This window comes from Salmo salar, chromosome 17 (assembly GCF_965601325.2).
Source record: "Salmo salar chromosome 17, fSalSal1, whole genome shotgun sequence".
NCBI classification, from domain to species: domain Eukaryota; kingdom Metazoa; phylum Chordata; class Actinopteri; order Salmoniformes; family Salmonidae; genus Salmo; species Salmo salar.
In genome coordinates this window covers 11,908,875-11,931,021 of record NC_138307.1, presented here as the reverse complement: position 1 = coordinate 11,931,021, position 22,147 = coordinate 11,908,875, and the positions used below count along the sequence as shown (strand labels likewise).

Sequence of the window (22,147 nt, the reverse complement as noted above, 5' to 3'; positions counted from 1 at the left end):
GGTTCTGCTAGGTTCTGCTTGGCTCTACTAGGTTCTGCTAGGCTCTGATAGGCTTTTCTAGGTTCTGCTAGGTTCTGCTTGGCTCTACTAGGTTCTGCTAGGCTCTGATAGGCTCTGCTAGGTTCTGCTAGGTTCTGCTTGGCTCTCCTAGGTTCTGCTAGGCTCTGATAGGCTCTGCTAGGTTCTGCTAGATTCTGCTTGGCTCTACTAGGTTCAGCTAGGGTCTGATAGGCTCTGCTCGCTTGATGCTAGCTCCTCCAGGTGTACTAGCGCTGGTGACCCAATACTCAACCAAGACCCAACTCCTCACTGAGGCGGCAGGTAGCCTAGCGGATTAGAGCGTTGGGCCAGTAACCGAAAGGTCCTTGAGTAAGGCCCTTTACCCTAATTACTCTTTACCCTAAGAGCGTCTGCTAAATGACATAAATGTAAAAAATTATCAGACGCCACTGGGTTGGTTTTTGTTCCGGACAATTCCCAGACGGGTGTTATTACATGGTTGTTATCTAATGTGTTCGGATTCTTTCCCCCAATGCTTTTGTCTTCTTGGGGTTTGAGGATCCATGATGGATTCTCTCTTCCTCATTTGGCCGAACATCTGCTGCCTGCTTCCTCCTTGACTAAAATGGTGATGTGTTGATGTCATCTGGTGGCTGGTTTTAGTGTCAGGGCATTACACAGGATGGCACGTGTTTGTGGCATGGTTAGGGGAAGTGACGTCAACCTCAACTGCCACTCACTTTGCTGAGGCTGGTTCCTGCTTGTATCACTGTTGTCCGAAAGCTGCATCTTAACTCTCCCCTGGCTCTCCATTTTGTCCTTTAACCTTTTACTGCAGTGGGATAAATCAGGGTCACAGAGTGTTTCTTGGTATTCTTCAACAGATCTACTTTATAACGAAAGTATACACCTCACACACATGGTTATGAGCTTAAAAAAACAAGACCCCTGTACCATGTCAGATATAGAGTTGAAATGTATAACATTTTGAGTTTGCATCCCAATATTACACATCACAGAAGACTGAAATATAACAAAACCGTTTGACATAGAAACATACACGTTTTTAAAAATTGTTATTAATTATGGAATTATGAAAAAGATTAATAACATTCCACCCATGAGGCCACTAGAGGGCGCTTTGGGCATATGACTGCAGGAAATGGGTACAGATTTGGTACATTATGTGATGTAGCAACAGACCTGTTGTCTACTGTGTGCATGTGACTGACTCAGAGAGAGGAAGCAGACAGAAAGTCAGACACATTGACTACAGATCGGATTGTTTAATTGTTGATTCATTGAATGACTGATTACAAACGTGCTGGTGTTGTCAGCTGACCTTCAAAAGACTTCTGTATCACAGTGGCTGGGCCTCTCTCTCACCCTCCTGCCTCTCCCCCTAACCGAGGCATCACTGGCCAAAAGGAACCTGCATCCACCCTTTTCCCTATCCTGGAGACACTCAGAGAGCCTCGTCAGTCTGAGGGCCAAGTACCTGCACAGACAGGCTCCAAATTCCTCTCATTGTTCTAGTACTAAGTAGATGTTTCGTAACAGGGTCTGGTCTGACCCCCTTACCTGTTTCCCGCTCACCTTGTCCTTGTTGTTTCCTGAAGGCTGTTTGCTTTGCCCCAACCACAACCACTCCCTCTGCAAATAGGACTCAGGTGATCGACCGCACAAAGAAGGCTGTTTCAGGGCACCTGACTCCATGATTAAACACAGTCGGATCCTATGGCATCCAGGATGTTGCCCAGTTCCAACAGTGTTTGAGTACATTTCTATTGATTCTGATTGAGTTAGAGCTGTTCTAGTTCTAACATATCTATTTCTATCAAGGCTTTACTTTTTTTCTGTTACCGGCAATTTCAGTGATTTCAGCCAGCATGGTCAAACTGACACACGTTGTATTGGACTCTGAGGAAACAGATTCAGTGTGTTGGATCTCTACTTACGGTTCTGTAATCTGACCAGAACCTCACATATAAATACAAGGAATAAGCTGTACTGTTTAATATCATTTTCAAAAAACATTTTAAGAGGTCAGACCGATTTATTTTATTTATCTAATGATTTAAGTAGTATTGTCGGATTGAAACCGCCGTAACAGCCCAATGGGGGTCAAATGTTAGACGTTACAATTGGATGTAGTTATTTTGTTCCAGTGCCCATTTAGCCTGGGACTGGAAAATCCTGTGGTGTTACAGAGGTCACAGGGTCAAAAGGTGAGACAGGGTTCAGCACATCTCTGTCATCTGATTAACTTTTTTGATATGTCTCTCTGTGTAAGGTCAAAAGTCATGGAGCTCACTGAACTGCAGTCAAGGAAATGTTCAGGATCGGGGGAGTGTGGCTAGGCTAACTCAACCAGCCAGGGGAGAGGAACATTCAAAGAAAAAGCTTATGCAGCTACACTGAAAAACTTAGATGATGTATGGAAAAATAGTGGGATATGCTTCCGATGGAAATAGTGTCCAAATGAAGTCTGCAAGATTCCCTGCTTCCCTGTAAATTCCTCTTGATGATGTAGATATAAAAAGCTTTTTATATATTTTTCCCTGATCAAAAACCAGGAACTCCTTGACAAATTCATGTTCTTTGTTTACATGGAGCCAATTTCCTGCAGCGCCCAAGACACTTACAATTGAATGGATAGAAAGGACATTCCCACTTGATTTCACATGGACACTTGAATGCTCAGAAGAGTTATAGTTGCAAAGAGCGAACGAACATAGCACTTTATTTTAGACTGTAAAGTGAGTGTAATGGTTCTACGTTCAATTTCTATTCCTGGAACAGAAGCACTGCCAATCTAGATGATGAAGAGCACATATTCTACCATATAAGGAGAATTCTGCAGACTGCTTATTCACAGAAGATTACAGGCCTAAGAGGGCTTGTGCTGATTTTATGTGTAAACGTGTGTCTATGCTTGAGTGCTGGTGTGAGTGAATGTGTGTGTGTGTGTTGTGGCATTCACAGATCTGTGTATGGGTGGCCATAGTTAATTCAAGCCTAGTGTGTGACCTCTTAGCTCATGCTGATGTGGCCGGTGACACTTTGCTTCTTGAAAGTCCAGTATCTTGAAAATGTGACAGCTGACATGCAAAAACATTTCGGGACTGTATCAACAGTGGACTAAGGAAAAAAATACCAAAATATAGTTTTTGAGTGGATTTTCCCTTTAAGAGTAGATATGCTTGTTTCCATGCTGAGGTGAGGAATGTCAGGCTGACAATGTGTCTACGCATACAACGCACACACACACACACACACACACACACACACACACACACACACACACACACACACACACACACACACACACACACACACACACACATACACGTAACGTCACAGCACCAGGCTTCTGGGAAGGGACCCAGCACACACAGGCGCACGCACACACACATGCGCGCGCACACACACACACATGCGCACGCACAAACACACACACACACACGCACACACACACACACACACACACACACACACACACACACACACACACACACACACACACACACACACACACACACACACACACACACACACACACACACACACACACAGCCCAGTGTGTGACCTCATCATCGTACACTGAGGCCGAACGAGGTTAAGCATCACTGATTAGTGAATTTTCAACCACACTGAAATTCCACTCAATATATTATATTTACCACATCAAAGCGCTTACATCAGGATGACATTCCTCATCATTACAGCTGAATTACTGCACCCTTCACTTTCAACTGGTTGTGGTAAACAGTGTATGTGGCTGAAAAAAAGCAGAACGTGCTTGTCTCTCCTGGCATGTTTGCTGGTCGTGTCTTGTGACTGTGAGCTGATAGCTCCTCTCTCCATCAGAGGGTTCCAACAGGAAGGGTCAGAGGTGCATGGCACAGAGGAAACACCCACGGAATGAACGGGAGACCAAACAACCATCAATCAGAAGTTATGTGGGGCTTGAGGGCTGTCTCCTCTGCCTTCAGTCTCTCTTATCTCTTATCTCCAGCATGTGGACATTTATCTTGTGTTTGACAGCCTTCTGTGGTGAGACTGTGCGACTCTCTCTCAATGGACTGAGCGAGCAAGTTCCTTTAGGAAGTTTAAGTTGTGTGTCACTTATTCCATGTTTTGAGATCAAGAGGAAGGAGACGTCAGTGGCTAAGTCCAAGCACTGTTCTATAGATGATGCCATGATGGACCTTTCTTTCCCTTTTGCCAGTAACGCCACAACATCAACCAAGGCCTCCTCGTTAGTATATATCCCATGTCTAGAGCTAGCTGTGTATTCCCAATGAGCCTCCCTCCAGACTCGACGTAGAAATATCAAAGCGCTTCCCGCTTTTCTTCACAGGGTTCCTGTGATGTCAGAACAAACGAGAGAGAGAGAGAACAAAACGATAGTGTTTTCCTTACTTTTCTTTGAAAAGGCCGCAAAGGCTGCTCCCCACCCCTCTCTCCTAGACCCTGAGGAGGATGGAGCCCAGTTTAACTTGGAGGGTCCTTGTCTAAGAAAACATTCAGTGAAGACCGTTAAGGTCCAGCACTTTATCTCTTCCCTTGCCAAATCCTACAGAGTATGAAAGGCTGGGTGGTTCTGGTGACAGCCAGCAGATAGCTGGATTAATGGCCAGACCTCCTGCTTTCAAAAGAGGAATCTATTTTAACGGTGGTAAAGAAGTCCCAAACGAAGGTGAGTAAGTATACAGATACATGGTGTGATTAAGACTCTCAAAAATATCTGACTGAATTGTATTTTTAGAAAGGGTTTACCCAAATGGATTGATGATTTATTCATTCACCCCAAAAATTGTCAACAGGGATTGTAATTTCTATACGCAGCAGAAGTGCTCTCTAATTTTCAGAGCTCAAGCCGTATTATGGCCTGTCGATGGCTCACTGAAGAACGGGTCTCTCCAGGATTGGTGTAGTTATGAAATGACACTTTTAGTGGAAGTGTCTTTCTAATAGGTAGTTTGGGAGTCATTTGTCACTGTGAGGGATGTTGAGGAGGAAGTTGTGAGTGCAGGAGAACAGAATAAAGTCATTGTCTTATAAACACACCAGTACATCACTATCTGGGGAACTATTGTGTGTGTGTGTGCATGTGTGGAAGGAAAGCAGTACATGTGTAGACATGACAACCTACCAGTGTTAGACTATGTTTACAGTGGAGTGATACCGTACAGTATGATAATTAAAAATGCCTCATTAATACTCATCAAGTATTCAAACTGTTGGACGACATTCATCATCATGAAGAAATAAAATGATTGGATAGAACACTGACTACACCCCGCAGTTGAAATGCCCATGGTAACACTCGGCTAAAAGTGAACGCTGTCCACAACGCTGAACTCTGAAGAGGTCAGCTGAAGGTTGCAATGCTGGAGGGAGGAGGTAGAGACGGGCAACTGGGCTCAATAATCTGCCAGGAAAATCAATAAAGCACCAGCCTCCCACCCTGTGACCTAACCGACCGAACTGATATACAGTGCCCTGGTTCTGGAAAGCTGGGCACTGTTGCCGGGCGGCTTTTCTGTTTTGAAGTTTTTTAAAAGCCAAGGACTCTCTTGCTCGCATGCACACACACGCACACACACACACACACACACACACACACACACACACACACACACACACACACACACACACACACACACACACACACCTGCCGGAAGTGACACTTGTCTCACACTTCCTGAGCTAAGACAAATGAGCAGCAATGGCTGGCTGTGGCAGCTTGTGACATTGTGAGTCGTTGTTAAATCAAATCCAACTGGTAAATCAAACTGTGGTAGTGTTATTGTGCACAAAACAACTCAGTTGCGGTAGAGATAAGGACACAATTCAACTCAACATACATGCCACACACAGGAGTGTATGGATGCACACGCACACAGATGCATACACACATGCACATGCACACACACGCGCACGCACACACACAGACAGACATATAAACACACACACACACACACACACACACAAAAACTTTGAAAGGCTTTTCTCTGAAGTGGAAGAAAGTGTTCAACTTGTTCAACCATCAAGTAACGGTGACCTTTTGTGCCACGGTCAGATATCATCCAAGTCATACCGGCATTCTGATTCAGCCATGGAGTTCTCTTTGTCCAAGAGAAAGTTCTGTAAGAATTCCATTCCCATTGGTCATATCACCTACTGAGTATACAGTTGGCAGGGTTCAAAGACAAGCATTAGCTATACATAGGCATTCATGACACAGTTCATGACAAAGTGGTGATGCATCAACAGCAACCCGCTGAGCACAGCCGTCAATTCAACGTCTATTCCACATTGGTTCAACGTAATTGAATTGAAATGACGAGGACACGGCATTGATTTAGTGCCCAGTGTGAAGTATCTGTGGTGGTTTTCAACTTCTTCCATTCTATAGTTCAGGGGTTCTTAAACATTTTCATCTCGAGACCCAAATACGTAGTTGACCGTCCTCCCGTGACCCAAATCCTCCTCCAACAACCCAAATGAAGAAGAAATAGTGTCCTGACCCATAGTTTAAAGAAACCCTGATGTATGTTGACTGAATAATGTCCTGTCAAAAGTTGACAGGAGAATTACAGGACAGGACAAATGTACTGTGCTAAACTCTCCATCAGGACATCTGAGAAACGCCTTTACAGGCCCTGCGTAACCGTGCTGGTTATGAATCGCTTTCATTTTCAGCCTGCTTAAGTCAGCACAGCCATAACACTTTGTAACCATCAATCACGTTCTCATGAACATCTGATGGCTTCTTAGCGCGTAGAGAGTGTAAACGGTGCCATGTGTCTCGTAAAGGGGCATTGCCTGGTGCTCGGCTTTCTCCCTGTCATCGAAGCTTTAAACCAGCCCAGTGGAACCAAGCAGTGTTGTAATCCCAGTTTTTTTTAAACAGCGCCTGTCAAAGTGAGGACTAGGTAGCGGATGGAATGCAGTGTGGCTTGGGGCTCGTTCACAGTGGGCTAGTTTGAGTGTTGTTTAAGCACTGTTAAAGCCATTTTGCTAAAGAAGCTCTTGTAAGAGCCAGAGCTGCCGTGACATCACATTAACAGGCCACAAGGGCCACAGATTTAGTCCCTCCATGCTAGAGGGATGTTGCGAGTGGTTCGCAGGAAGTGTGAAATGTCACAGCGAGTGTAGCGCGTCTGGAGGTCCCCGGTGTGTTTGTTATCCGGCGAACAAACACTGGTCTCCTGAAAAGAGAGCGGAGACAGGGAAGGAAGAGAGGAAAGGGAACGAAGAGGAGAGAAGGAAGGAAGAGAGGAAAGGGAATGGAGAGGAGAGGAGAGGGGGAAATAAAACATTTCACTTTTCTGGCACCCACAGAAAACCTCCAGTCACCTGGTGGAACGTTGTGAAATATTGTGTTGTTGTTTTTCTCTAGTTCTTGGTTCAAAGAAAACTACCTTAAAACCAAAGTTAATCTGAAACCAACTAGTGGATCATGTGGCTCAATATGGTTGTTCAGCTTGATTGCTCCTGATTGATTCTCTATTTATTTCCAGACGTCCCGATGGCATATTATTTCTTGGGGAATGGGTTATGTAGTGATATGTTCTCATGCCGTGGGTATGGCAGAGTGTTCTATGGGAAACCAATGCCCAGTGGGCTAGTTAGCGAACACGCTGCCTCAGGCTGGCTCGACTGCCTCCTAGACAGTCAAAGAAGCTGAGAGAGGGAAAGAGACCTTAAGCTGCTGACTAACTTTTGCAGTTAGAGTTCCTAGAGTTATTGACAGACATTGGAAGGCCATAGTCATAACACACCTCAGCTATACTGTCATTGCCACCTCTGATTTGGGCATAGTCTATAACTCACAGCACTATAATTAACTAAGTTGGACAAAGGTAATTTCATTCGAGATCAGCCACTCCCTTTTAACCTAACCAAAACCTCATGTTTCGCCGAAGGGTCACATGTTTGACACCCCTGGTAGCTTTGACATCAAAGGACAGTTGAAAACTAATGGAGTACATCCTCTGCTGTAAACACAGAACAGCGGTGCCATTGTGGCCTGCATACCTCGAGTAACAAGCGCTTGGGTATGAAGCAAAATCACTCAACCTATGTGTCAGGGAACCTAGGTAAGCAGTCTAAAAGTGGGACTATTACCACTTTAGGCTTCCCTCCCCCCAGTCAATAAATATGTGTAAATCCTACTATAATGATGCCTTAACTCAGAAGCTTCTAGCTGTGTAGATTAGAAGCAGCAATTGAGGGGAGATGTAATACTTTCTGCAGCTGTGGAGCCATTGAAAAAGGTCTGTACCTTATATGATCAATGGCTAATCAGGGTTCAGCTCCCAGGGTAGAGGTCAGAGATGCATGCCCACTTTGAAAAACAATAGGCTGCCATATGCATGTGTTCAGCAGAGAGAGAGAGAGAGAGAGAGAGAGAGAGAGAGAGAGGTGTGAGGCCCTCCGTGTGAATGTGTTTGTGTGTGAACGAGAGATTTTTCGATTATGCTCGTTATCGTTTTGATTGTTCTGTGATTAGTCTTAAAGAATTATTTGGACGCAAGTGCTTTTGCGTCTGATATCCACGTATTCGACTACATCATATTTACTTTGAGGCATTGGTAGGCCCACAAGAGAAAAAGGAGACATTCTTAACGTGTGCTATAATAGTATAAAAAAAAAAAAAAACATAACAAATTATGTTTTAAAGGTTTCCTGATTCAGCACCAAATCCTAACTGGAGAAGTGCGTGTGTAGCTCAGACGTTTGTGTAAATCATGCATTGATGTCAATGGGAGCTTGGCACGGAAATTCAAGTTAAGTACTTGGATCTCCAGTGAGGAACTCAGCCATCACTGTCTACCCAGCTTCTAGCGGACTAATGAAAGAAATACCAAAAGATTGTTTTTGGGTGGTATTTTCCTTTAACGGTATGTATCAATTCCCCTAAAAGACACAGGTCCCTGACAGTATATGCATTGGTGAAAATGGGGCAACATAGAGTAGTTATGCTATGTTGTAGCCATATGTATGCATTCATTGACCATTGACAGTGAAGAAGGAGACATGGGAACATACAGTCAAAATGATTATGTATTTTCGATGTTTATGGCTACCACTTTTCAAGTTTTGAAACTGATATCCAACGCCACACACTTCTTTGCGTTCCTGCCTCACATTTACGTGTTTGCTGTGACATCGTCATCTTTTGTTATTGTGCGGCCATTCGGAGGTCGCAACTGTTACTTCTAAAAGCTCCAATTCACCAAGAGTCGACGAAAGGTCTGCCTTCCTCTCTAGCTGTCATCACGCAGCAGCACTCAAGTCAAATTGCAAGGGGCGGCACATTTTTCCCACACATTTTCCCTGCGATTGACTAATCATTGAAAGCTCTGCATATGATATTGGAGTCATTAAGAGCGTTCATTAGCTCACTGCGCTGTTGAGCTTAAAGGCTAGAGGATTTGCCTGCTGGCATGCATGGGAGATTACACACGATCTTCGGAGGTGGTGATCTCGGCTGTAGGGGAAGAGAGAGCAGGGAGCGCTTGCACCAGAGAGCCTTAGTGTTTGGGCTGGATGGACTTGGGGATGGGGAAGAAGAGAGAAGGAAGGAGAGAGAGGGGAGTGATCTTGGGTCATGCTATAGGCTGAATAGAGCAGTGGGAGGAGGTGTTGTTTAGTTTTACATGAGGTTATAGGACTAAAATATATGACACACACAGAGACGGGCCACTCGCACACACATAAAGTTATAGCATGCTGAAGGAAAACTTTACAGTACTTAACTTACACTAATAAAACTTTACAGTAATAAACCATTCTGCGATTGAGTTTGTCAGTAGAAAAAAGGGCCAATGTGGTTCTGATTAATTGAACCCATGTTGTCTTACTGGCCTGACTGGGGTAATGTCTACAACCTCTCCTTAACAGTCAGATTTGCTTGATACCAGAGTTGTTTTGGTTCTATAGGTTATCTAACAATGACGTAATCTATACCCTCAACCTCAAGGGTTGAACTCAGTTACCCTAATGCACACATTCTTATGTCGTTACAGTTTTGAGTTTGTGCTACCCAAATGTCTTCAAAATAATCTACCTCATATGACCCCCCTCCACTTGATTATCAAGCAAGCATGTTTGTCATGAGCTAGAGCTGGTGTGTTGTCACAGTCCCACATATTTGCAAATTAGAATAGTACATTGGAAGCACACCATCCCCTGAAACACTAAATATTTTGTCATTGTTGATAAGACCAATGGTAGTTACCTCATCTGCTTCACCATGGTTATTTTGCGGGGATATAGTCTCTCCCTGACTGTTTATGATATATGTTCTTCCTCATTAGCCCCCCAGTTGTCTTCTGATAACTTGACTTTTGCTAGTTGACATATCAGGATGTTTCCCCGGGCTATTTTCTCTCAGGCAGCAAGACGGATGGACCACGGCAGGTGGAGGGGTCCATCAATCCTTTGTCTCTGACAGGCCAACCAGTGTTTAGCTAGCCCAGCGGCGCTGTAATTACAAGCAGATGTTCACCTTGGTGCGGTTCCAACGCTACACGAGTAATCCATTACCCTGTCAGAGTCAACGGGACCTGTAAAACGAAAACATAAAGAGTAAAAACAATGATGTTAAAAGGAACATTCCTTTGCTGCAATCTCTTAACAGATCTCCCTCTTTTCTAAAAATCATTTTCCTGGGCCACGGTATCAGGCGGTATCCCTATGCGAAATTGGGATTGGGAGGCCTATTTGGGATTGGGATGTTTCATCCCCAGATGTGCGATGTGGTATCCTCCTCTGAGAGGGTTGAAGAGCCGACCGTCGTTTTAAAACGGAACAGATGTTGCCGTTAGTTACATGTGCGGACAGAGTGCATTTTCCTCAATTGAGAAAATGATTTTTGTATTATTGGAGCCCAAGGGCCCAAGGGCTTGTCCTCTGTGGTGTGGATATGCTAGTTTTGGAGTGTTTCAAGGTTTGATTTTACATGAATTGGATTCTCTTTCGTGATATCACATAGAATACACGCGCAGCAACAATGGATTTAGAAAATTAGAGGGGCGAGAGTTGATGGCAGGGTCATCAGCTGTCACTGATTTCATCTGTTTACGATCACATTCACATGGTTGTTGTTATGACAACAAGTCCTCAAATGAGGTCTGTAGCATGCTGGTCAATGGTGCAAGAAATGTTGAGATCAAGTTCACTAGGCAATATGAAGTGGTTGTCTTATTGAATGATGTATACAGTGCCTTTACTACTCTGTGTAACGAGTGATAGCCTACTGTACCGTAATGTTGTTTAAAATGTTCTTGTAGATGGATCAAATTGGTTCATTTGCAGGGTTTGGATTCTCATTCTAAAGTTTAATTGGGGAGCCCGTCCTCCCCAATTAAGGTGCCAACAACCTCCTGTGGCCGGGTGTTTAATCTGACTGGTGAATTGATTGGTTAGGTTCAGAACATGCTGCATTGTTTGTTTGCTGGGTTTTAATGGGTGATGTCGTGATCTTTTGTCCTGCAACCAACGCCATGGACATGTGTTGTCAATACAGTCATATCAGAGGATTCCCATTCAAGTCAACATTCTTTTTCTACGCTCTCTCACCCATTGGATTAGAATGACTAGAACGGACATTCAAGTCAACATTCCGGCGGCCATATTGAGTGTACCTCTATTTCTATGCTCTCACCTATAGGCTATGACTATGTGTTGATACCTAGAGTGACATCCTACACCTCAATTCTGGGCCCAGGTTCTTCTGGTCCTTTGGATCAGATGAATGTGTTCTCAGTTAAAGCAGTAGGTTTGTACCCGCCAGGGTCTTAATAGAATGAATCTAAGAGAGAGAGAGGAACATGTTGTCTTTGTCCGAGTGCCAACCAGGGCTATTGTGCCTTCCCAACTTTACATTCACTGGTTTTCATGCAGACAGTGTGTTATGAAAATCACCATGAAATGTTTGATTGTATGATGTAGTTGAAGTTACTGTGCAGTTTGCTACTGCTGATGGTTGCTGAGTTGTTGAAGAGGATTTTAGGTCATTGCATTTGACTGAGAAATGAGAGAGAGCGGATGGAACATTCCATTAGGTCTTCTAATATGAAAGCATGCTCATTGATTCAACTGATGATGCACTTCCTTTACTTTATGTCCATTCAGTGAGGTCAGTAGCTTGTGCAAGTTTAGCGATTGAGCGTTCGATCGATGGTTGCCATGGTGATGTTTTCCTGCATATCCTGAAACACTTGAGGCTCTGTGTATATGTTACCATGGAAACAAACATATTCTTTTGCCTCAATTTGTGCAATTGGTCCTCGCTCACTGAACAGATTTTAAAAAGGCGCAGACGCCCACCTTATTAGCTGAGTCATCCCAAAGCTATTTAAAAAAGGGCTGCCCTGACAAACAGTAATAACCCACACAATACATTACAGAGGTATCTTGGAGAGAACAGAACCTATAAGTTGAATGTTGTCATGAGTCGATAGATTTTTCAGTTCGGTTTTGAGAGTCTGGAATAGCCGTTATTAGTTTAACATGATGTTGTTCCTCCCTCTATATATTGTATACTTTGTTTAACAAACCGTCAGTCTGCCTTAAGGCATTATTGTAGACTTGTCCTGTATATCACAGTACAGTAATAGCCTGCCCTGCGTGGCAGTCATTGGTATGCTACAGTTAAACTTTCTTGCAAGACTTTCACACTTTTCAAAGAAATTGAATTACATAAGCCAAATTGTTAAGTGATATGATTAGTCACAGCAGCATGGCAACCTGAATAAGATTATAGTTAGATAACAGGAAGTGTTTTCATGCACATCATCTGATGATTGGTTGAATAGAGATGTTCAAAGCAAATGGAATAACTCGATTGCAGTACACAACCATTTTATAATGTGAACGGAATGGGGTCATAGGATAAACAAACATCTGTTTAAGGACAAACAATTCTATTCTCATCCCGCTATTAAATCAAGCTCAAACGTGATTGACACCTATGACAATGCGCTACTGAAAGGCAAGGTAAGAATCAACTTGCAAAGAGTAAGCTTATTATTTCAGCTCAATGCAATTGGCAAGGAAGTTGAATGAATTTCCTGATTTCACTGGGAAATCAAATGGAATTGACGTGTTGAGGACAACTCATTCTGAGTGACAATTTGTACTAGTCCTATTAGCAGTATCTCTGGCCATGAGGTCTACCTGTGTCAAGGGTAAACATGTTTTCAGGCACAGAGTGGATATTATGTGTGAGTAGTGGAAAAAGAGATGTATAAAACACGCTAAGGGGATGGAGGGAGGCAGCCTCGTCGGGTCCTGTCTTTATATAACGAGAAGGCCATGTGTGGAAGACCGTGTGGGCCCCAGAGCTGGGGGTTTGGAGCAGGAGTAGAGATGGCTAACAGGTTTGGAAGATGTTGTTTCTAGTCATCCCTAGTCAACTCTAATCCTTAGCCAAGTGTGAAAACAGTGATTACGAAACGCAAACTGACCAATATTGATTGGTTCTCTGGCAAAGGTTTACAGTAGGTACAGCGGAGAGGATAACATTGGACAATATCATTTTTATTCCTGAGGTTGTTAAGGGAGCAGCCATAGTAGATACATTTGACCCCTTTAATTCACCCAGTGGGTCATGGCTCTTACAAGCATGTTGAATTGTTTTGTAAGAAATGAGTTGTGTACACTAAGCACTGTCAAAGTCAACTGGCTTTCCTGTTTACTGTATGGTAAATGTGCTCATAGAGACTAGAGTTAGAGTCTGAAGAGAACTCCGAAGTGGTGGGCAGGGAGCAGCATTTCTTAGGTACCAGCGTTCCATAACCATTCCATACATGTTCCATCGATGGACTCGGGGGAATTGGAGCTTAGCCATTTTATTCAGCCCCCCTGCCAAACCTAACAGCTCAGGAGACAAGCAGACCCTGCTTTTCCAGCTGTTGTCCCCCCCCCCCCCTTCAACCGCAGGGTCCTCCTTCCCTTCACCCCTTACGGCTGTGTCCTGTGTGTTCAACCAGTGGAGAGGACTGGAACGGAACAAGCTCCCTGCCATCACCAGTGGGATGGGGAACTCACAAAAACAGTGCTGTGGTTTCATCCACACAGGGCTAGACGCTAATAACTAACTATTGGAGCGAGTGCATCTGGCTGTTCCTCTGCATGCTCGTTAGCTAGGAAGTATCAGGGCGAGTGAGAAGCCTTTGTCCTATTAGTACAACTGTGTAGATCTTCTGTTTCCACCTCCTGTTTTTCACTGTTCTGGTGGATGATGGTGTTGTTCCTCTCTGCTGGCTGGGGCGTTTTGGGAGCACGAGGTGGGTATTGTTGTATCTTTAAGTAGGAGTGAATCCAAGGTCGTTGCACAAAACTAGGCTTACGTAAGAACAAGCTATAAGCTAAATGAAGTTCTATGACGTACTAAGCCAGGTTCAAGGAGGACTCCATGTGTGCATATGTGTGTGTCAGATTTAAGACTTTGTGGCTGTGCCAGCTAGTGACCACTGTGCAGACCTGCCTCCAGAACAAGATTCATGACGAAAAATGCTGACCTGCTCTGATCTCTGGCTAATACATCAGTACTCTAGCTCTGTCCTCTCTCTTCACCAGCTCGTAGGGATGACAGAGGGGAATTCAGAACCATAGATCCAGGGATTGAGGTGATTTATGAGTTCATCATTAAGCTCTTTTTTGAGTTGACTGCTAGTCAAGCCATCCACTCTCATTCCTCCCCTTTCCCTAACCTGCCATATACAATACTGTCTGTTCCGCTCTGCACACTACCGTTCAAAGGTTTGGTGTCACTTAGAAATGTCCGTGTTTTTGAAAGAAAACCAATTTTTTTGTCCATTAAAATAACATAAAATGTATCAGAAATACAGTGTAGACATTGTTAATGTTGTAAATGACTATTGTAGCTGGAAAGATATTTTCTGGAATATCTACATAGGCGTACAGAGGCCCATTATCAGCAACCCATCACTCATGTGTTCCAATGGCACGTTGTGTTAGCTAATCCAAGTTTATCATTTTAAAAGGCTAATTGATCATTAGAAAACCCTTTTGCAATTATGTTAGCACAGCTGAAAACTGTTGTTCTGATTAAAGAAGCAATAAAACTGTTCTTCTTTAGACTAGTTGAGTATCTGGAGCATCAGCATTTGTGGGTTCGATTACAGGCTCAAAATGGCCAGAAACAAAGAACTTTCTTCTGAAACTCATCAGTCTATTCTTGATCTGAGAAATTAAGGCTATTCAATGCGAGAAAATGCCAAGAAACTGAAGATTTCGTACAACGCTGTGTACTGCTCCCTTCACAGAACAGTGCAAACTGATCTCTAACCAGAATCAAAAGAGGAGTGGGAGGCCCCGGTGCACAACTGAGCCAGGACAAGTACATTAGAGTGTCTAGTTTGAGAAACAGATGCCTCACAAGTCCTCAACTGGCAGCTTCATTAAATCGTACCTGCAAAACACCAGTCTCAACATCAACAGTGAAGAGGCGACTAGGCAGAGTTCCTCTGTCCAGTGTCTGTGTTCTTTTGACCATCTTAATCTTTTATTTTTATTGGCCAGTCTGAGATATGGCTTTTTCTTTGCAACTCTGCCTAGAAGGCCAGCATCCAGCAGTCACCTCTTCAATGTTGACGTTGAGACTGGTGTTTTGTGGGTACTATTTGTGGGTACTATTTCTAATGATCAATTAGCCTTTTAAAATGATAAACTTGGATTAGCTAACACAACATGCCATTGGAACACAGGAGTGATGGTTGCTGATAGTTAAACTAGCTTGCCTAGTTAAATAAAGGTTACACATATAGTTTTGGTATAATGTGTATATTTATGTTGTATATACATATTGAAACCTAGGTCTCAATATGTCTTCCCTGTTAAATAAAGGTAGAAAAACAAAAACAAAACAAATGCTGAGCCTGAACATCCATCAGCTTTACTGACCTGGGCTGTGTGCCTTTAGGACCTATTGCTCAGGCATAAAATGCTTTGGGTTAACAACCAGCCTTCGACCATTATGGGCATCACGGTCAATTGTAGTGATTGCAGACCCATTCTTCGAAAAGAAAATCTGACAACTCGGTCAGGTTATGGTGACAGTATCAGTGATGAGAGTGGTAATGGTTGCAGGTAGTCTTAGGGGCTATAACCAACTCTCAAGCTAGCTACTTTAAATAAGAACAGCTGCTTTGAGATAGGGTAACAGTGGTGCTAGCCACTAGCCCTGGTACCTAACAAATGTTCCTCTGCGAAGTGACAGAATAAAAATCTCTCCCCAGGGTGACTTCACCTGGAACAGCCTGTCAGGGCGGAGTGTACGGCTGATGCCGACGGCCATCCAGAGCCTGTCGGAGCTGGAGCGGACCTGGCTACAGGAGGTGGCCTTCAACAGGCTCCATCAAGACTATGACCTGGGCTGTCAGATCACCATCCCCAAAGGTAAAGTATAGAGGTATTTTTGTGCGTGTGTGTAAATGTCCGTCTGTCTGTCTTCCTTTCTAGTCCGTCCATCCGCCTGTCCGTCTGTCTGTTCATATGGCTAGTCAGTCTGTCCCTGTGCCAATGCTACAAGCATTTTCACAAACATATGCCATCAACATCCGCCTTGGACCTCTCCGAGACCAACCGCAAACTGTCTAGCAGACAGTCGTGAACTTCCCCTCCACAGAGTGTGTTTGAGGAAGCTGTAAGCACTTGTTTTTTGAGATGTAAATCTCAGTACACATGATTTCCTATACAGTACATCTAGAAGACTCAGGAGTGAACTTCCTGTCTTATGTGGTGTCAGTAAGACACTTACACATGAAGATGTAGCCCTTTCCACTCAGGACCATAGGGCCATAGCCTGCTGCTCTGCTCTAAGTCATGCTCTGTGGAGAGCTGTATATTAGCCAGGGTGTGCATTCCAGTCAAAGGTTCTACCTCTCCCCCGGATGATTTAATGTATTCGTCTGTGTTCCTTATGAATTCCAGAACCCCTCAGGCATGTGTTACTGAGATATTTCAGCACCTCGATGGTGGGTTTTGTTTATCTTGCGCCTGCGGTTGGGTTAGCCGGTGTTTTGCTGAGGCCCGGAGATCCTTGAAAAAATAGAGAAAAGAAAAGCAAATGGCTCGTTGGATCGTTTTACAAGTCATTGGAGTGGGGAAGAGAGAGAGGACTGGAGGTTCCTGGGATTGCTGTCCAACTTGCCGAGTCAACTGACAAGAATCCAAACTATTTCCCCTCTCTCTCTCTCTCTCTCTCTCTCTCTTTCTTTCTTTCTTTCTCTCTATTTTCTGTCACACACATACTGTCTCCCGCTCCCTTTCTCTCATACATCTCTCTCTCATACCCCCCCACTGTCTTTCTCCCGCTCCCTCTCTATTCTTCACTCTAGTTCTCTCATACTCTGTCTTCAGATATTCCATAATGATCTGTAGATATGTCGAAGCATAGTTTCTTAGCAACCTGTTCTCTATATATATATATATATATATATATATATATATATATATATGCCAAGGAGTCTGGGAGGCAGTGAGGGGAGGCTGGGTGGCAGCGAGGGGCAGAGCCAGGGGCAACATAGCGGACACTGCTCAGGACTGATCTGACTGCCCATAATTGCGCTCACTTGAAGCTTGTTATTGGTGTCAGCGTCTCTATGAACCTATTGTGCTCAACTTAATCCAAGATGGCGTAGCAGTCAGACGTCTTTTGTCCTTCGTCTTGTCGTGTCCCATGTATATGTCTTTTTAGATCTTTTTCTTCGCATATCTTTTTAATATTTTTTTCTAAACCTCAACTTTAAAACAATCTCCTGCAACCCGCCTCACCCAATGTGGCGGCGTGGATCTGTTTTTTTTCGAAAGTATTTTTATTCACCTCGAATCCGGAATCCTCCAACAGAAGCTAGCCAGCTCACTAGCTACTAGCTAGTAGTCAGCTAAACACTGCTAGCGGTCATCAGGTAACCATTAGCTCGGAAAGCTCTCGCCAGTTTGTACAACGCGACTCAAACCAGAGCATACCGGACCTATTTTCTCTCCATATCCCCAGATTCCTACCGCAAGCTCTGGACATTTTCACCTGGATCATCGCAGCTAACTAGTTGCTATCCGAGTATAGTATCCGAGTACTATACCTATTTTGACAATTGGACATGGACCCCTCTGCTACTCGGAACCCTACTAATCCATCACGACTGGTCTATCGACATCACCGCACGCGGAGGCTAAAATAGACTTTCCTCCATCGAGACATCCCTATAAGGCCCTTCTGCTAGCTTGCTAGCCCCGGCCTGCTAGCTGTCTGAATCGCCGTGTCTCCAGCCAGAAAAACCACTCACTAGACCCCGATTAATCACCTGGATACGCATGCCTCTCCCTAATATCAATATGCCTTGTCCATTACTGTCCTGGTTAGTGATTATTGTCTTATTTCACTGTAGAGCCTCTAGCCCTGCTCAATATGCCTTAACCTACCATTTAGTTCCACCTCCCACATATGCGGTGATATCACCTGGTTTCAACGTCTCTAGAGACAATATCTCTCTCATCATTACTCAATGCCTAGGTTTACCTCCAATGTACTCACATCCTACCTTACCTTTGTCTGTACATTATGCCTTGAATCTATTCTATCGCGCCCAGAAACCTGCTCCTTTTACTCTCTTCTCTGAACGCACTAGACGACCAGTCCTGATAGCCTTTAGCCGTACCCTTATCCTACTCCTCCTCTGTCCCTCTGGTTATGTAGAGGTTAATCCAGGCCCTGCAGTGCCTAGCTCCACTCCTACTCCCCAGGTACTCTCATTTGTTGACTTCTGTAACCGTAAAAGCCTTGGTTTCATGCATGTTAATCTTACATCTAGACGTTCCGCTAGCGGAACACCACTCCAATATCCAATGATTGGGCGTGGCGCGAAATACAAACTCCTCGAAAATCCGAAAACTTTATCTAACCACACTGTCCAATTTCAAAAAGGCTTTACAACGAAAGCAAAACATTAGATTATGTCAGGAGAGTACCCAGCCAGAAATAATCAGACACCCATTTTTCAAGCTAGCATATAATGTCACAAACAACAAAACCACAGCTAAATGCAGCACTAACCTTTGATGATCTTCATCAGATGACACTCCTAGGACATTATGTTATACAATACATGCATGTTTTGTTCAATCAAGTTCATATTTATATCAAAAACCAGCTTTTTACATTAGCATGTGACGTTCAGAACTAGCATTCCCACCGAACAGTTCCGGTGAATTTACTAAATTACTCACGATAAACGTTCACAAAAAACATAACAATTATTTTAAGAATTATAGATACAGAACTCCTTTATGCAATCGCGGTGTCCGATTTTAAAATAGCTTTTCGGTGAAAGCACATTTTGCAATATTCTGAGTAGATAGCTCGCCATCACGGGCTAGCTATTTTGACACCCACCAAGTTTGGTACTCACCAAACTCAGATTTACTATAAGAAAAATTGGATTACCTTTGCTGTTCTTCGTCAGAATGCACTCCCAGGACTTCTGCTTCAACAACAAATGTTGGTTTAGTTCCAAATAATCCATAGTTATATCCAAATAGCGGCGTTTTGTTCGTACGTTCAAGACACTATCCGAAGGGTAACGAAGGGTGACGCGTGGACGCATATCGTGACAAAAAAATTCAAAATATTCCATTACCGTACTTCGAAGCATGTCAAACGCTGTTTAAAATCTATTTTTATGCGATTTTTCTCGTAAAATAGCGATAATATTCCGACCGGGAGTCGTTGTTTTCGTTCAAAGACTGATAATCTAAAATGGACTCTTCACGTGCACGCGCGCACCCGTCTCATTGTTCTCAGATCGACCACTATCCAAATGCGCTACTGTTTTTCAGCCAGAGACTGGAGAGTCATCATTCAACGTTCTGGCGCCTTCTGAGAGCCTAAAGTCACGTTATAGCAGAGATCCTTTGTTTTGGATAGAGATGACAAAGAAGGCCAAGAAATGGTCAGACAGGGTACTTCCTGTACAGAATCTTCTCAGGTTTTGGCCTGCCATTTGAGTTCTGTTATACTCACAGACACCATTCAAACAGTTTTAGAAACTTTGGAGTGTTTTCTATCCAAAGCTCCTAATTATATGCATATTCTCGTTTCTGGGCAGGAGTAATAACCAGATTAAATCGGGTACGTTTTTTATCCGGCCGTGAAAATACTGCCCCCTATCCATAACAAGTTAACATTAGAAGCCTCCTCCTTAAGTTTGTTTTATTCACCGCTTTAGCACACTCTGCCAACCCGGATGTCCTAGCCGTGTCTGAATCCTGGCTTAGGAAGACCACCAAAAACCCTAAAATTTCCATCCCTATAACATTTTCCGACAAGATAGAACTGCCAAAGTGGGCGGTGTTGCAATCTACTGCAGAGATAGCCTGCAGAGTTCTGTCTTACTATCCAGGTCTGTACCCAAACAATTCGAGCTTCTACTTTTAAAAATCCACCTTTCCAGAAACAAGTCTCTCACCATTGCCGCTTGCTACATACCACCTTCTGCCCCCAGCTGTGCCCTGGACACCATATGTGAATTGATTGCCCCCCATCTATCTTCAGATCTCGTGCTGCTAGGTGACCTAAACTGTGACATGCTTAACACCCCGGCCATCCTACAATCTAAGCTTGATGCCCTCAATCTCACACAAATGATCAATGAACCCACCAGGTACAACCCCAAATGCGTAAACACGGGCACCCTCATAGATATCATCCTAACCAACTTGCCCTCCAAATACACCTCTGCTGTTTTCAACTAAGATCTCAGCGATCACTGCCTCATTGCCTGCATCCATAATGTGCTGCGGTCAAACGACCACCCCTCATCACTGTCAAATGCTCCCTAAAACACTTCAGCGAGCAGACCTTTCTAATCGACCTGGCCCGGGTATCCTGGAAGGATATTGACCTCATCCCATCAGTAGAGGATGCCTGGTTATTCTTTAAAAGTGCCTTCCTCACCATCTTAAATAAGCATGCCCCATTCAAAAAATGTAGAACCAGGAACAGATATAGCCCTTGGTTCTCTCCAGACCTGACTGTGCTTGACCAGCACAAAAACATCATGTGGCGTTCTGTATTAGCATCGAACAGCCCCCGTGATATGCAACTTTTCAGGGAAGTTAGGAACAAATATACACAGGCAGTTAGGAAAGCTAAGGCTAGCATTTTCAAGCAGAAATTTGCATCCTGTTGCACAAACTCAAAAAAGTTCTGGGACACTGTAAAGTCCATGGAGAATAAGAGCACCTCCTCCCAGCTGCCCACTGCACTGAGGCTAGGAAACACTGTCACCACCGATAAATCCACTATAATTGAGAATTTCAATCAGCATTTTTCTACGGCTGGCCATGCTTTCCACCTGGCTACCCCTACCCCGATCAACAGCACTGCACCCCCCACAGCAACTCGCCCAAGCCTCCCCCACTTCTCCTTCACCCAAATCCAGATAGCTGATGTTCTGAAAGAGCTGCAAAATCTGGACCCCTACAAATCAGCCGGGCTAGACAATCTGGACCCTCTCTTTCTAAAATGATCTGTCGAAATTGTTGCAACCCCTATTACTAGCCTGTTCAACCTCTCTTTCGTATCGTCTGAGATTCCCATAGATTGGAAAGCTGCCGCGGTCATCCCCCTCTTCAAAGGGGGAGACACTCTAGACCCAAACTGCTACAGATCTATATCTATTCTTCCCTGCCTTTCTAAGGTCTTCAAAAGCCAAGTTAACAATCAGATTACCGACCATTTAAAATCCCACCGTACCTTCTCCGCTATGCAATCTGGTTTCAAATCAAAATCAAATTTATTTATAAAGCCCTTCTTACATCAGCTGATATCTCAAAGTGCTGTACAGAAACCCAGCCTAAAACCCCAAACAGCAAGAAATGCAGGTGTAGAAGCACAATAAGAATGTTGTGATTGACAGAGTCAAAAGCCTTAGCCAGGTCGATGAATAGGGCTGCACAGTAATGTCAGAGCTGGTCATGGGTGCACCTAAGCCACGCTCAAGGTACTAAACGATATCATAACTACCATCGATAAGAGACATTACTGTGCAGCCGTATTCATCAACCTGGCTAAGGCTTTCGACTCTGTCAATCACAACATTCT

General features: G+C 43.9%; 1 protein-coding gene across 3 annotated transcripts in view; it reads left to right on the top strand.

Annotated features, from left to right (window-relative positions):
* The window catches only part of LOC106575282 (rho GTPase-activating protein 6), a 79,806-nt gene that overhangs the window by 34,969 nt on the left and 22,690 nt on the right, over positions 1–22,147 (top strand). For all 3 annotated transcript variants that reach the window (XM_014151712.3, XM_014151711.3, XM_014151713.3), the window contains exon 2: positions 16,284–16,443. In XM_014151712.3, coding sequence (XP_014007187.3) covers positions 16,284–16,443 — 160 coding nt within the window. The remainder of the gene's footprint in view (positions 1–16,283; positions 16,444–22,147) is intronic.